The following is a 15,416-nucleotide window of genomic DNA, read 5'->3' on the forward strand; positions in this document are numbered from 1 at the left end:
ATTTGGACTGTCGTGTTCAAATGAAGACAATGCAGATAACATGCCACCAATTTGTTATAATTATGAAATAAGTGTAAAATGTTGTGAAGACATTTGTATTACCTCTACAATGCCCCCAAGTACAGCAACACCAACTACAGTTACATCTAGATCAGCATCAACCAAGACATCCACAATCACACCAACTACTGAAACAAAAACACCTACATCAACAGAAACAGCAACACCTACAACTGTTACAATAACACCTACGTCAACGGAAACACCATCTACAACTACTGGCACAACAACAACTTCAACAACAGAGACATCCACAATCACATCCATGACTACCACACCAATTACTGTAACGACAACACCTACATCAACAGAGACAACACCATCTACAATAACACCTACATCAACAGAAACACCATCTACAACAAGTACTACTACAGTTACAACAACACCTTACACCTGTATTATTTGTGAATGGTCAAGCTGGATGAATAGCAACACACCCAGTACAGAGCCAGAAGGATTCGAAACTGAAACCATTAATACATTATGGAATTCTGGAAAGATAACCTGTCAGAACCCAGACGAGATTGAATGTAGGGCAGTGGATTATCCACAAAAATCCTTGGATGATTTGGGACAATTATTATATTGCAATACATCATTTGGACTGTCATGTTCAAATGAAGACAATGCAGATAACATGCCACCAATTTGTTATAATTATGAAATAAGGGTAAAATGTTGTGAAGACATTTGTATTACCTCTACAATGTCCCCAAGTACAGCAACACCAACTACAGTTACGTCTAGATCAGCATCAACCGAGACATCCACAATCAGCCCAACTACTGTAACAATAACACCTACATCAACAGAAACAGCAACATCTACAACTGTTACAATAACACCTACGTCAACGGAAACACCAACTACAACTTCTAGCACAACAACAACTTCAACAACAGAGACATCCACAATCACATCCATGACTACCACACCAATTTCTGTAACGACAACACCTACATCAACAGAAACAACACCATCTACAATAACACCTACATCATCAGAAACACCATCTACAACAAGTACTACTACAGTTACCACACCAATTACTGTAACGACAACACCTACATCAACAGAAACAACACCATCTACAATAACACCTACATCAACAGAAACACCATCTACAACAAGTACTACTACAGTTACAACAACACCTTACACCTGTATTATTTGTGAATGGTCAAGCTGGATAAATGGCAATACACCCAGTACAGAGCCAGAAGGATTCGAAACTGAAACCATTAATACATTGTGGAATTCTGGAAAGATAACCTGTCAGAACCCAGACGAGATTAAATGTAGGGCAGTGGATTATCCACAAAAATCCTTGGACAATTTGGGACAATTAGTATATTGCAATACATCATTTGGACTGTCCTGTTCAAATGAAGACAATGCAGATAACATGCCACCAATTTGTTATAATTATGAAATAAGTGTAAAATGTTGTGAAGACATTTGTATTACCTCTACAATGTCCCCAAGTACAGCAACACCAACTACAGTTACGTCTAGATCAGCATCAACCGAGACATCCACAATCACCCCAACTACTGTAACAATAACACCTACATCAACAGAAACAGCAACACCTACAACTGTTACAATAACACCTACGTCAACGGAAACACCATCTACAACTACTGGCACAACAACAACTTCAACAACAGAGACATCCACAATCACATCCATGACTACCACACCAATTACTGTAACGACAACACCTACATCAACAGAAACAACACCATCTACAATAACACCTACATCAACAGAAACACCATCTACAACAAGTACTACTACAGTTACCACACAAATTACTGTAACAACAACACCTACATCAACAGAAACAACACCATCTACAATAACACCTACATCAACAGAAACACCATCTACAACAAGTACTACTACAGTTACAACAACACCTTACACCTGTATTATTTGTGAATGGTCAAGCTGGATAAATAGCAACACACCCAGTACAGAGCCAGAAGGATTCGAAACTGAAACCATTAATACATTATGGAATTCTGGAAAGATAACCTGTCAGAACCCAGACGAGATTGAATGTAGGGCAGTGGATTATCCACAAAAATCCTTGGATGATTTGGGACAATTATTATATTGCAATACATCATTTGGACTGTCATGTTCAAATGAAGACAATGCAGATAACATGCCACCAATTTGTTATAATTATGAAATAAGGGTAAAATGTTGTGAAGACATTTGTATTACCTCTACAATGTCCCCAAGTACAGCAACACCAACTACAGTTACGTCTAGATCAGCATCAGCCGAGACATCCACAATCACCCCAACTACTGTAACAATAACACCTACATCAACAGAAACAGCAACATCTACAACTGTTACAATAACACCTACGTCAACGGAAACACCAACTACAACTTCTAGCACAACAACAACTTCAACAACAGAGACATCCACAATCACATCCATGACTACCACACCAATTTCTGTAACGACAACACCTACATCAACAGAAACAACACCATCTACAATAACACCTACATCATCAGAAACACCATCTACAACAAGTACTACTACAGTTACCACACCAATTACTGTAACGACAACACCTACATCAACAGAAACAACACCATCTACAATAACACCTACATCAACAGAAACACCATCTACAACAAGTACTACTACAGTTACAACAACACCTTACACCTGTATTATTTGTGAATGGTCAAGCTGGATAAATAGCAATACACCCAGTACAGAGCCAGAAGGATTCGAAACTGAAACCATTAATACATTGTGGAATTCTGGAAAGATAACCTGTCAGAACCCAGACGAGATTAAATGTAGGGCAGTGGATTATCCACAAAAATCCTTGGACAATTTGGGACAATTAGTATATTGCAATACATCATTTGGACTGTCCTGTTCAAATGAAGACAATGCAGATAACATGCCACCAATTTGTTATAATTATGAAATAAGTGTAAAATGTTGTAAAGACATTTGTATTACCTCTACAATGTCCCCAAGTACAGCAACACCAACTACAGTTACGTCTAGATCAGCATCAACCGAGACATCCACAATCACCCCAACTACTGTAACAATAACACCTACATCAACAGAAACAGCAACACCTACAACTGTTACAATAACACCTACGTCAACGGAAACACCATCTACAACTACTGGCACAACAACAACTTCAACAACAGAGACATCCACAATCACATCCATGACTACCACACCAATTACTGTAACGACAACACCTACATCAACAGAAACAACACCATCTACAATAACACCTACATCAACAGAAACACCATCTACAACAAGTACTACTACAGTTACCACACCAATTACTGTAACGACAACACCTACATCAACAGAAACAACACCATCTACAATAACACCTACATCAACAGAAACACCATCTACAACAAGTACTACTACAGTTACAACTACACCTTACACCTGTATTATTTGTGAATGGTCAAGCTGGATAAATAGCAATACACCCAGTACAGAGCCAGAAGGATTCGAAACTGAGATCATTAATACATTGTGGAATTCTGGAAAGATAACCTGTCAGAACCCAGACGAGATTAAATGTAGGGCAGTGGATTATCCACAAAAATCCTTGGATGATTTGGGACAATTAGTTTATTGCAATACATCATTTGGACTGTCATGTTCAAATGAAGACAATGCAGATAACATGCCACCAATTTGTTATAATTATGAAATAAGTGTAAAATGTTGTGAAGACATTTGTATTACCTCTACAATGTCCCCAAGTACAGCAACACCAACTACAGTTACGTCTAGATCAGCATCAACCGAGACATACACAATCACCCCAACTACTGTAACAATAACACCTACATCAACAGAAACAGCAACACCTACAACTGTTACAATAACACCTACCTCAACGGAAACACCATCTACAACTACTGGCACAACAACAACTTCAACAACAGAGACATCCACAATCACATCCATGACTACCACACCAATTACTGTAACGACAACACCTACATCAACAGAAACAACACCATCTACAATAACACCTACATCAACAGAAACACCATCTACAACAAGTACTACTACAGTTACCACACCAATTACTGTCACGACAACACCTACATCAACAGAAACAACACCATCTACAATAACACCTACATCAACAGAAACACCATCTACAACAAGTACAACTACAGTTACAACAACACCTTACACCTGTATTATTTGTGAATGGTCAAGCTGGATAAATAGCAACACACCCAGTACAGACCCAGAAGGATTCGAAACTGAGACCATTAATACATTGTGGAATTCTGGAAAGATAACCTGTCAGAACCCAGACGAGATTAAATGTAGGGCAGTGGATTATCCACAAAAACCCTTGGATGATTTGGGACAATTAGTATATTGCAATACATCATTTGGACTGTCATGTTCAAATGAAGACAATGCAGATAACATGCCACCAATTTGTTATAACTATGAAATAAGTGTAAAATGTTGTGAAGACATTTGTATTACCTCTACAATATCCCCAAGTACAGCAACACCAACTACAGTTACATCTAGATCAGCATCAACCGAGACATCCACAATCACCCCAACTACTGTAACAACATCAACAGAAACAGCAACACCTACAACTGTTACAATAACACCTACGTCCACGGAAACACCAACTACAACTACTGGCACAACAACAACTTCAACAACAGAGACATCCACAATCACATCCATGACTACCACACTAATTACTGTAACGACAACACCTACATCAACAGAAACAACACCATCTACAATAACACCTACATCAACAGAAACACCATCTACAACAAGTACTACTACAGTTACAACAACACCTTACACCTGTATTATTTGTGAATGGTCAAGCTGGATAAATAGCAACACACCCAGTACAGACCCAGAAGGGTTCGAAACTGAGACCATTAATACATTGTGGAATTCTGGAAAGATAACCTGTCAGAACCCAGACGAGATTGAATGTAGGGCAGTGGATTATCCACAAAAATCCTTGGATGATTTGGGACAATTACTATATTGCAATACATCATTTGGACTGTCATGTTCAAATGAAGACAATGCAGATAACATGCCACCAATTTGTTATAACTATGAAATAAGTGTAAAATGTTGTGAAGACATTTGTATTACCTCTACAATGTCCCCAAGTACAGCAACACCAACTACAGTTACATCTAGATCAGCATCAACTGAGACATCCACAATCACACCAACTACTGTAACAATAACACCTACATCAACAGAAACAGCAACACCTACAACTGTTACAATAACACCTACGTCAACGGAAACACCATCTTCAACTACTGGCACAACAACAACTTCAACCACAGAAACATCCACAATCACATCCATGACTACCACACCAATTACTGTAACGACAACACCTACATCAACAGAAACAACACCATCTACAATAACACATACATCAACAGAAACACCATCTACCACAAGTACTACTACAGTTACAACAACACCTTACACCTGTATTATTTGTGAATGGTCAAGCTGGATGAATAGCAACACACCCAGTACAGAGCCAGAAGGATTCGAAACTGAACTCATTAATACATTGTGGAATTCTGGAAAGATAACCTGTCAGAACCCAGACGAGATTAAATGTAGGGCAGTAGATTATCCACAAAAATCCTTGGATGATTTGGGACAATTAGTATATTGCAATACATCATTTGGACTGTCATGTTCAAATGAAGACAATGCAGATAACATGCCAGCAATTTGTTATAATTATGAAATAAGGGTAAAATGTTGTGAAGACATTTGTATTACCTCTACAATGTCCCCAAGTACAGCAACACCAACTACAGTTACGTCTAGATCAGCATCAACCGAGACATCCACAATCACCCCAACTACTGTAACAATAACACCTACATCTACAGAAACAGCAACACCTACAACTGTTACAATAACACCTACGTCAACGGAAACACCATCTACAACTACTGGCACAACAACAACTTCATCCACAGAAACATCCACAATCACATCCATGACTACCACACCAATTACTGTAACGACAACACCTACATCAACAGAAACAACACCATCTACAATAACACCTACATCAACAGAAACACCATCTACAACAAGTACTTCTACAGTTACCACACCAATTACTATAACGACAACACCTACATCAACAGAAACAACACCAAATACAATAACACCTACATCAACAGAAACACCATCTACAACAAGTACTACTACAGTTACAACAACACCTTACACCTGTATTATTTGTGAATGGTCAAGCTGGATGAATAGCAACACACCCAGTACAGAGCCAGAAGGATTCGAAACTGAGACCATTAATACATTGTGGAATTCTGGAAAGATAACCTGTCAGAACCCAGACGAGATTAAATGTAGGGCAGTGGATTATCCACAAAAATCTCTGCAAGATTTGGGACAAATAGTGTATTGCAATACATCATTTGGACTGTCGTGTTCAAATGAAGAAAATGCAGATGCCATTCCATCACTTTGTTATAATTATGAAATAAGTGTAAAATGTTGTGAAGACATTTGTATTACCTCAACAATGTCCCCAAGTACAGCAACACCAACTACAGTTACATCTACATCAGCATCAACTGAGACATCCACAATCACAACAACTACTGTAACAATAACACCTACATCAACAGAAACAACAACACCTACAACTGTTACAATAACACCTAAGTCAACGGAAACATCATCTACAACTACTGGCACAACAACAACTTCAACAACAGAGACATCCACAATCACATCCATGACTACCACACCAATTACTGTAACGACAACACCTACATCAACAGAAACAACAACACCTACAACTGTTACAATAACACCTACGTCAACGGAAATACCATCTACAACTACTGGCACAACAACAACTTCAACAACAGAGACATCCACAATCACATCCATGACTACCACACCTATTATTGTAACGACAACACCTACATCAACAGAAACAACACCATCTACAATAACACCTATATCAACCGAAACACCATCAACAACAAGTACTGTTACAGTTACCACACCAATTACTTTAACGACAACACCTACATCAACGGAAACACCATCTACAATAACACCTACATCAACAGAAACACCATCTACAACTACTACCAAGACAACAACATCAACAACAGAGACATCCACAATCACATCCATGACTACCACACCAATTACTGTGACAACAACACATACATCAACAGAGACATCCACAATCACACCAACTACTGTAACAATAACACCTACATCAACAGAAACAACAACACCTACAACTGTTACAATAACACCTACATCAACAGAAACACCATCTACAACTACTGGCACAACCTCAACAACAACACCATCAACAGAGACATCCACAATCACATCCATGACTACCACACCAATTACTGTAACAATAACATTTACATCAACAGAAACAACACCATCTACAACTGTTACAACAACAACTGCATCAACAGAGACATCTACAATCCCACCCATTACAACAATTACTGGGACATCAACATCTATGCCAACAGAAACTACACCAACTACAACTGTTACAATAACACCTACATCAACAAATACATTTACAACCACTACTGTCACACCAACTACTGTAACAATGACACCTACATCAACAGCAATATCATCTTCAACTAGTACAAATACTAGCACAACACCCATGTCAACAAGGGCATCTACAAGGACCTTGCCTACTACAACAAAGTTCACTGTGGAATCAGAGACAACTCCCAACATCACCTCAAATCCACCTTCACCACAGTGTGGATGCAAATATTTAAATGTAACATACCCATCAAGTAAGTGCAGCTTTAACAATTCTCTCTCAGACAAAATGTTCCAACTTTACAGTTTTTTAAATCATTTATGTGTATATTATTTTGACCCTACATTACATACAAGTGTTTTTTTTATTCTCTCTTATTGTTTACCTCCTTTGCACATCCTTTTTTTTATAATTACAGATTCAACAATCTACAATCAAACAGATCAAGCAGGCTGGTGCTACACTGCCTACTGCAATTCCACCTGTGATATTGTGAAACAGTCTGAGCTATGCTCACTACCCCCACCTACCACACCTGACTGTGTACAATTTAAAAGAAAGGTAATTTCTTAAAAGTACAGTAGCAGTGCACTTCTGCTGCAACACTTACAATTACTATTGTATAATTACTTAAAAAAAATATTTACAAAAATTCTGGATGTTTTTCGTTTTCAAAATGAACAATAAAAAGAAAGCTCATAATTGTTATTTGTTATTAATACAACACTTAATTAATTACATATCGTATAACTACTAGATGACTGGAGTACTTATTGTTAAAAAAAATTAACTGTAATAAATTATTATTCATTTTTTGATTAGTCTTTGTTCATCAATCTGATTATGTCATCCAGCATAAGGAGTCATGGATTGAAGACTGCAAAAACAAAACATGCATAAATGGCAATGTCACCTCAAAACCTCTACAGTGTGAAAAATCTGTCATACCTACATGTAGCAATGGAATTAAACCTAAGAAGGTGTCTTATGACAATGGCTGCTGCTATAAGTATGAGTGTGAATGTGAGTTTAAATGTCCATGGACATTTCATTCATATTAAATATTTATATGAAGTAAATGTCATTAATATTGAAAAAAACAAATTGTCCTAGCCTGTGGCTTGTGTTTACATTTGATGTAAATTGTTTTTGCAGGTAAATGCAGTGGATGGGGTGACCCACATTACAAAACATTTGATGGAACATACTACGCTTTCCAGGGAAACTGCACTTATGTTTTGTTCAAAGAAATCATCCCAAAATACAATATCAGTGTCCATGTTAAAAACTATTATTGTGATATAAAAAATAATCTGGCCTGTCCTGAGTATGTGGTTGTGAACTACAAATCCTATAAAATAAAGCTGACAAGCAACACTAAAGAGGTCCAGGTAAGTCTTAGGACTACAGTTAAACATTCACAGGTTTCTGATTTAATATAAAAAATACCTAAATATTTTACTCTAGAGAATAATTGTCACGATAATACAGAAAGGCCTTGTTTTCCTCAGGTCTATGTTGATGGTGATATGAAACAACTAACTTACATAAATAATGACTTCTTCATCACTACCTCTGGCATGGCAGTAATTGTGAACATCACTGAAATCAAAGTTGACATTACTGTGAATCATCAAGGCTTTGAGATCAATCTCCCATTCTCATACTTCCATGGTAATACAGAGGGACAGTGCGGTGAGTACAGATAGGAAAATATCAGTGAGAATACTGTGTGTGTCAGTTTCATTTTACATTTACCAGTGAAAAAACAAACAAAAAAAAACAATTCGCTACCTGAACTCTACCTGATTGTTAATAATACATTTTGGCGCAATCCCAATTCTGTTTTATATCCCTTCCCCTACCCCTCTGCCTACCCCTTCCCCATGTCCCTTGAAACAGAGTGTCAAGGGGTAGGGGAGAACATATTCCCCTAAGGATTGGGACACCACTACTATGCCATCACACATCATCATTCGTCGTCTAGCTCTTACAATACACACATATACTGGTGTGCATTAGAGCCTTTAATTATCGTTCTGTATTAATGAGCTGCTTACTGACACACACACATATCGGAAATCGTTCAGCTCACACATCCAGGAGAAAATAAACTTGTCAACGCTGCCCCACGACTTTTATTAAATACAGTTTAAATACTGAATCGATACATTATATTTTCCAGCGACGAGAGGATACAATCACTGTTTTTAAGTAAACTCACTCTAAAAAGATAAACGCACCGACACACGCAACTTCCATTTCTCTTTCTCTCTCTCTCTCTCTCTCTCTCTCTCTCTCTCGAATAGGCAATATTTGATAAAATGGTTTAGCGATTTCTAATTATTGGGGGGATTAGCCCCCATCAATGTCTACTGCAGTTATCGGCCTGATCAGACATATGCTGTGGCACTATCATGCTGTCTGTAATGATATGACGTTAGTAAATATTAGCGATTTTTTGCATTTATTTAACATTTATTTGAGTAACATGACCGTTAATATGAACTTACAATTGAATGTAACATAAAACAAATGATTAGTTTTCGTTAAAATCTTTATTTATGCCAAAAAAGCTTACATTTATGTGTCTTTTTGTTCGCTGTAGCAGCCATGTTGCCAAGATAATTCATACCCCTTCGTTTGAAGTGTGGTCCCGAAAAATCTTCGTTTGAAGTGCTATCTGGCCCTTCCCCTTACCCCTTCCCCTCCAACCAAAAGAGGATCGAGACACCACTACCACTTCATGTGAACGCGCGAAACAGAGGGGTAGGGGAAAGGGGAAGGGCTAAGGGGTAGAATTGGGATTGGGTCTTACTTTGAATTGCCCCATTACTTGTTCACTAAATTCAGATTAACTATAATTAAAACTACATTTATTAGGGGTTTGTGACAACAACCGTGCAAATGACTGCAGACGTCCTGATGGACAAATCGACCCATCATGTGTGAACATGGCAGAGCTTTGGATGGTCCCCCCAGGATGCATAAAACCTCCAACTCCATCTCCACCTACAAACTCAACTTCACCTATAATTAAGGTTCCCTGCATTTCGACTATTTGTGATCTCATCAAGAGCGAGTAAGGAAAAGCTAAATATTTTAATCAATTCTGTTAGTAATACTGATTATTACCTTTATCCTTTTAAAGGTAAATGCAAGTAAACTGTCACCATTTACTTACCCTCAAGTTGTTCCACATGTGTTTGACTTTCTTTATTCTGTACAAAAATAGTATACAGGTTTGAAAGTACATCATACATATATCAGAATTTTCATTTTTGGCTGTACTGTCTCTTTAAGATGCCTGAAATCAAAAGTCAAATTGAGTAAATGTTTCTCCACAGTATGTTCATGGAATGCCATGGGGTCATTCCTTATGAAAGTTATTATGAAGCATGCAAATATGATGTGTGCCACATGGGAAACAGCTCTATTGGTTGTACCAGTCTGGAGGCATATGCTCTGCTATGTGGCAAAGAGGGTATCTGTGTGGAGTGGAGAACATCAAGTGAACTCACCAAAAAGTGTGGTAAGCAAAATGAGCATTACCTTTTGAGTGTTTTTAAAATACAGTATGTTGTACTCAAGAGGACCCTTATATGTAATTGTTATTGACTTCTTTAACAGAATACAAGTGCCCCAGTCACAAAGTCTATAAGGGATGTGGTCCTAGAGTTGAAAAAACCTGCAGTACAAGGTAAGCTCACATCTCATATCTACAAAACAACAGTCCTTAGTAAGTGTTGCAACTGTAATACTTCATTATCTGATGTGCTTACTCAACTAGGTACAATGATATATTTGTGGAGAAAGACTGTCAAAACAATAACTGTCATCAAACATTTACGGAAGGCTGTTACTGTCCTGATGACAAATATCGAGTTAGTTCAACGATAGATGCCTGTACATCTTATTGTGGTAAGATATGTTGCTTTATTTACTTTTTTTATTTTATTTACTGTTGTTCCTTATTTTCTCTGTTAAATGCACATTCACGTCTTATTTCCACTGATTTCTTTTTCATTCCCTCCATGTAGATTGCATCGGCCCTGATGGATTACCTAGACAGGTTAAAAAAAAAAAAGAAAATCAGTGTGATTCAAAACATTTCAATTATAATCTGCTATCACATAACAAACTCCTAACTATCATCTGCTTGTTTTTCCTCCTGCAGCCCGGCGATACATGGACCATGGACTGTCATGAATACACATGCTCCAATGAGACCTTTGGTATTAAAACTGTGCCTGTCGGGTGTCCGGCTGAAAAGTCCTGTGGACCAGAACAAAAGAAAATAATTGAAAACTGCTGCCTAACCTGCGGTGAGTCAAGACTAAACATGCTTGAACGTTACAAGCAAGATAATGAATCTGAAGGAAATAAATGATTCACAGTTATTGCCACTATTGAACTATCCCTACATAAATGCATTCAAAAATTATTTATAAGAATCCCCATTTCTCAACCCATTCAGTGTGTGATCTCGAGCTGTGTCTTCAGAAGAAGTGTGCTGTGGGATATACATTGGCAGCAAATAAATCTGAAGACAGTTGCTGTCCACCCTGTGGTAAGTCTCACATATCATTCTATGGATTTAAATGTTAAACAATTGGCTGTCCTACAAAATATATATATATATATATTGTAAGTCATTCCTATCAGGCAATAAATTTTGAGTCAATGTTGAAATCTAATGTATTTATATAAAAATTAAATCTGAAGAATATCTGGAATATGAAATTGTCTATTTTTTACATGGCAAAAATAGCAAGTGTAATTATTCAAAAGGCTAACTGATATGATTTCTATATTTACACATTGTAAGTTTTATATTTTATCAAGATATGTGACAAAGACATAAAAAATTAACTGTATTACACAAATGACACTTTTTCTTTAAATTGACTAAACGAGCGTAAATTATTATTGAACTAGTTTTATGGCTCATAAAAAAACTGATTTTGATGATTTTCAGTGCCCAAAGATGTATGTGTGTACAATAACACTGAGTACCAGGTAAGCTACTGGGTTCATTTGTTTATACTAATAAAGTTAATTTGGGCAAATCCTGATATTTAAAAGGGAACAAAAGATAAAACTGTTAAATAGTGTTAGTATTTGACACTTTTCTGACTAGATTATCTCTATTTTCTTCTAGCCTGGAGTTCAAATCCCCACAGATCCCTGCATCGAATGTAACTGTCTAATGGATAAAGACCCAAAGACCCAACTACATGTCATCACGTGCGCTTCTATAGCTTGTGAACCTTGCCCTGATGTAATAATTACAATTTATTCTTGTGAACCATTACATCAACTCATTCATACAACTCAATTTATAAACTATAAGTATATAAGCATCAAAATTATAAAATAGTTTTTTGTACTCCAAGGGATTTGTGCCTGTCCAAGAAGAAGGAGAATGCTGTCAAACATGCAAGCAAAATAGCTGTTTTTATACGGCGCCAGACAACACCACACATATTCTCAAGGTGCATATTCTCAAACTTTTCTTCACACATTCAGTTCACATTATCTGTTCAGCTATAGCTTTTACTTATTTTTATTTTTTTGTAGACTGGAGACACGTACAACTACAAGTGTGAGACTGTGATCTGTCAACAAATGAATGACACATTCATGATAGAGAAGACCATAGCAACCTGTCCAGAGTTCAATCCAGATGAGTGTGTGCCTGTGAGTTTAATATCTTTAGCTCAAGTTCCAAACATGATGCACTTGTTCTGTTTGTTTCTGTCTTCCAACACTAAAAGGTAGGCCTATATGCATGTAGGTTTTTTTTTTCTTTCTCCATCTGTAGTGTTTAAATAATTCAGCTTAAAAGGTGGTGAAACTTCGGTAAACATTTACTCATCCTCGTGTTGTTCCAAACCTGCATGAATATTTCATCTGTGGAACACAAAAGAAGATATTTCGAATTTGTTTTGAACCCTGTTGCCTTTTTACAGACAAAACCATTTAAATAATATTTTGCTTTATCATAATTAAACAGGTTTTGAACAACAGACATTTTGAGTGAACTATCCCTTTAATTTTTAATCTGATGTTTAAACAAAGCCCTATTTGTCTTTACAGGGAACGCTGACACTTGATGCAGATGAATGTTGCAATACTTGTAAGAAATTGTTTCCTTGTTCAATAATTCCTTGTGGTCCTGTTCAAAAAGAAAATTCTAAAAATATATATTTATATTATCTCCTATTACCTCTAATATCTCAGGTGAGCTCAGGAACTGTGTTCGTGTGAAGAACACCACAGATGTTACTTTAAATGACTGCAAGTCCATCCATCCCATAGAAGTGACTTCCTGCAGTGGCCACTGTGACACAGAATCGATGTGAGAGCACCCTGACATGATTTCTTGTGAAATATACTTCATACTTACATATACTCATATTGAATGATTGTTCATTCCAGCTGTAAACAGGGCTATACTACGACTTTAACACAGACTTGTATATTAGAAGTAGTTTTTGTGCTTAACTGACTGGTGTTTTTTTTTGGAAATCCACATAGGTATTCAATGGGAGCCAACATCATGATGCACAGCTGTTCTTGCTGTCGGGAGATGAAAACCAGCATTAAAAAAGTGCAGCTGAAGTGTTCTGATGAGCGTGTGATCGATCATGACTACGTCTACATAGAGAGCTGCAAATGCACTCCAATTACATGTGAAAACCAGAAGACTAGTGGATAAAAGATCCCATTCAGTGTGTATGCTATACTGCTACAATTCCAGATAAATTGCAAAAAAAAAAAACTATGCATATATTGGTGAAAGATGGGACCATTCAGCTTTTTATTCTATAACTATTATCTCTCAGGGCATTTTCAGGGAATTTTGAACATTTTGTTTCTTCTTTAGCAATGAAAAATAAAATTCTTTACATCCTTGTGAAATAAGTGATGACTATAATAAAGCAAAATAAAAAAGGACAATTGACTTTTTTTTTTTCTGCCAAAATGATTTTTCCCAGGAAATAGAAAACTGGCATCAGCATGCATTAGCTAAGATTACACAATAGTCACCTTTATTTATATAGTGCTTTAAACAAAAAAAGATTGTGTCAAAGCAACTGAACAACATTAATTAGGAAAACAGTGTGTCAATAATGAAAAATGACAGTTAAAGGCAGTTCATCATTGAATTCAGTGATGTAATCATTTCAGTTTAGTTTAAGTCAGTGCTTTAAGTGGGCCGGTACGCACCGGTACTCAGTACCGGCACTTCCTAATATAGCTCTTGAGCGTACCTCCACCGCTCCGTGCGCCCAGAACGTGCTTTTAGCATACCAGTACGCACATTTGGACATCTGTTTTAATAGAGGTTTTAATCATTTGCCTGCGCTGCAGCTTTTCAGAGCGCCCTCCACAATGCAAGCTTTCTAATTCATCCCACTGAGAGCAGAGACTACATTACCCATACACCCTTGAGTTTTGCAAGTGAAAAGCCCATGCGTCGCTTTTGCCGCTGTCAGTGTCAACAACTCAACGTGGTCGGAGAGGGTGTGTGAAATGCGCACACTCGGCTCGGTAAAAATACAAATACAGTGAACAACATTTTATATGCTCTCCTGGCTTCAGAGTCAGACTCTGAGTACTAAAAAAACACGGTCAGAATCAGATGACTCGCTGGCTGACATCCCACCAAGCCAGAATGATATCACTGCAGGTCAGACGCAAG

The 15,416-nt window shown here is 37.2% G+C and overlaps 2 protein-coding genes across 2 annotated transcripts in view; both read left to right on the forward strand.

Annotated features, from left to right (window-relative positions):
* LOC132124788 (mucin-5B-like) overlaps window positions 1-6,390 on the forward strand; it is a 31,093-nt gene extending 24,703 nt beyond the window's left edge. The window contains exons 31-39 of the mRNA XM_059535941.1: window positions 216-458; window positions 1,032-1,226; window positions 1,644-1,994; window positions 2,568-2,762; window positions 3,180-3,530; window positions 3,948-4,298; window positions 4,707-4,949; window positions 5,367-5,609; window positions 6,027-6,390. Of these exons, the coding sequence (XP_059391924.1) occupies window positions 216-458; window positions 1,032-1,226; window positions 1,644-1,994; window positions 2,568-2,762; window positions 3,180-3,530; window positions 3,948-4,298; window positions 4,707-4,949; window positions 5,367-5,609; window positions 6,027-6,390 (2,536 nt within the window). The remainder of the gene's footprint in view (window positions 1-215; window positions 459-1,031; window positions 1,227-1,643; window positions 1,995-2,567; window positions 2,763-3,179; window positions 3,531-3,947; window positions 4,299-4,706; window positions 4,950-5,366; window positions 5,610-6,026) is intronic.
* A 13-nt stretch (window positions 6,391-6,403) lies between these two features.
* LOC132124789 (mucin-2-like) lies at window positions 6,404-14,664 on the forward strand. Its single transcript, XM_059535942.1, has 19 exons — window positions 6,404-6,698; window positions 6,735-7,756; window positions 8,563-8,731; window positions 8,864-9,132; window positions 9,220-9,403; window positions 10,592-10,790; window positions 11,056-11,240; window positions 11,339-11,408; window positions 11,499-11,629; window positions 11,749-11,780; window positions 11,886-12,033; window positions 12,186-12,278; window positions 12,687-12,727; window positions 12,870-12,989; window positions 13,105-13,203; window positions 13,289-13,408; window positions 13,808-13,847; window positions 13,952-14,069; window positions 14,249-14,664. The coding sequence occupies exons 1-19, from the start codon at window positions 6,404-6,406 to the stop codon at window positions 14,427-14,429; spliced, it is 3,516 nt and encodes a 1,171-aa protein (XP_059391925.1). The 3' UTR covers window positions 14,430-14,664.
* The last annotated feature ends 752 nt before the right edge of the window (window positions 14,665-15,416 follow it).

This window comes from Carassius carassius, chromosome 43 (assembly GCF_963082965.1).
Source record: "Carassius carassius chromosome 43, fCarCar2.1, whole genome shotgun sequence".
NCBI lineage: Eukaryota > Metazoa > Chordata > Actinopteri > Cypriniformes > Cyprinidae > Carassius > Carassius carassius.

Coding starts and splice junctions, on each gene's coding strand:
- LOC132124789 (XM_059535942.1), top strand. CDS start 6,404: ATGAATAGCAACACACCCAGTACAGAGCCAGAAGGATTCGAAACTGAG. Junction 11,630..11,748: donor TGCCTGTACATCTTATTGTG/GTAAGATATGTT, acceptor CCCTCCATGTAG/ATTGCATCGGCCCTGATGGA. Junction 11,781..11,885: donor CTGATGGATTACCTAGACAG/GTTAAAAAAAAA, acceptor TTCCTCCTGCAG/CCCGGCGATACATGGACCAT.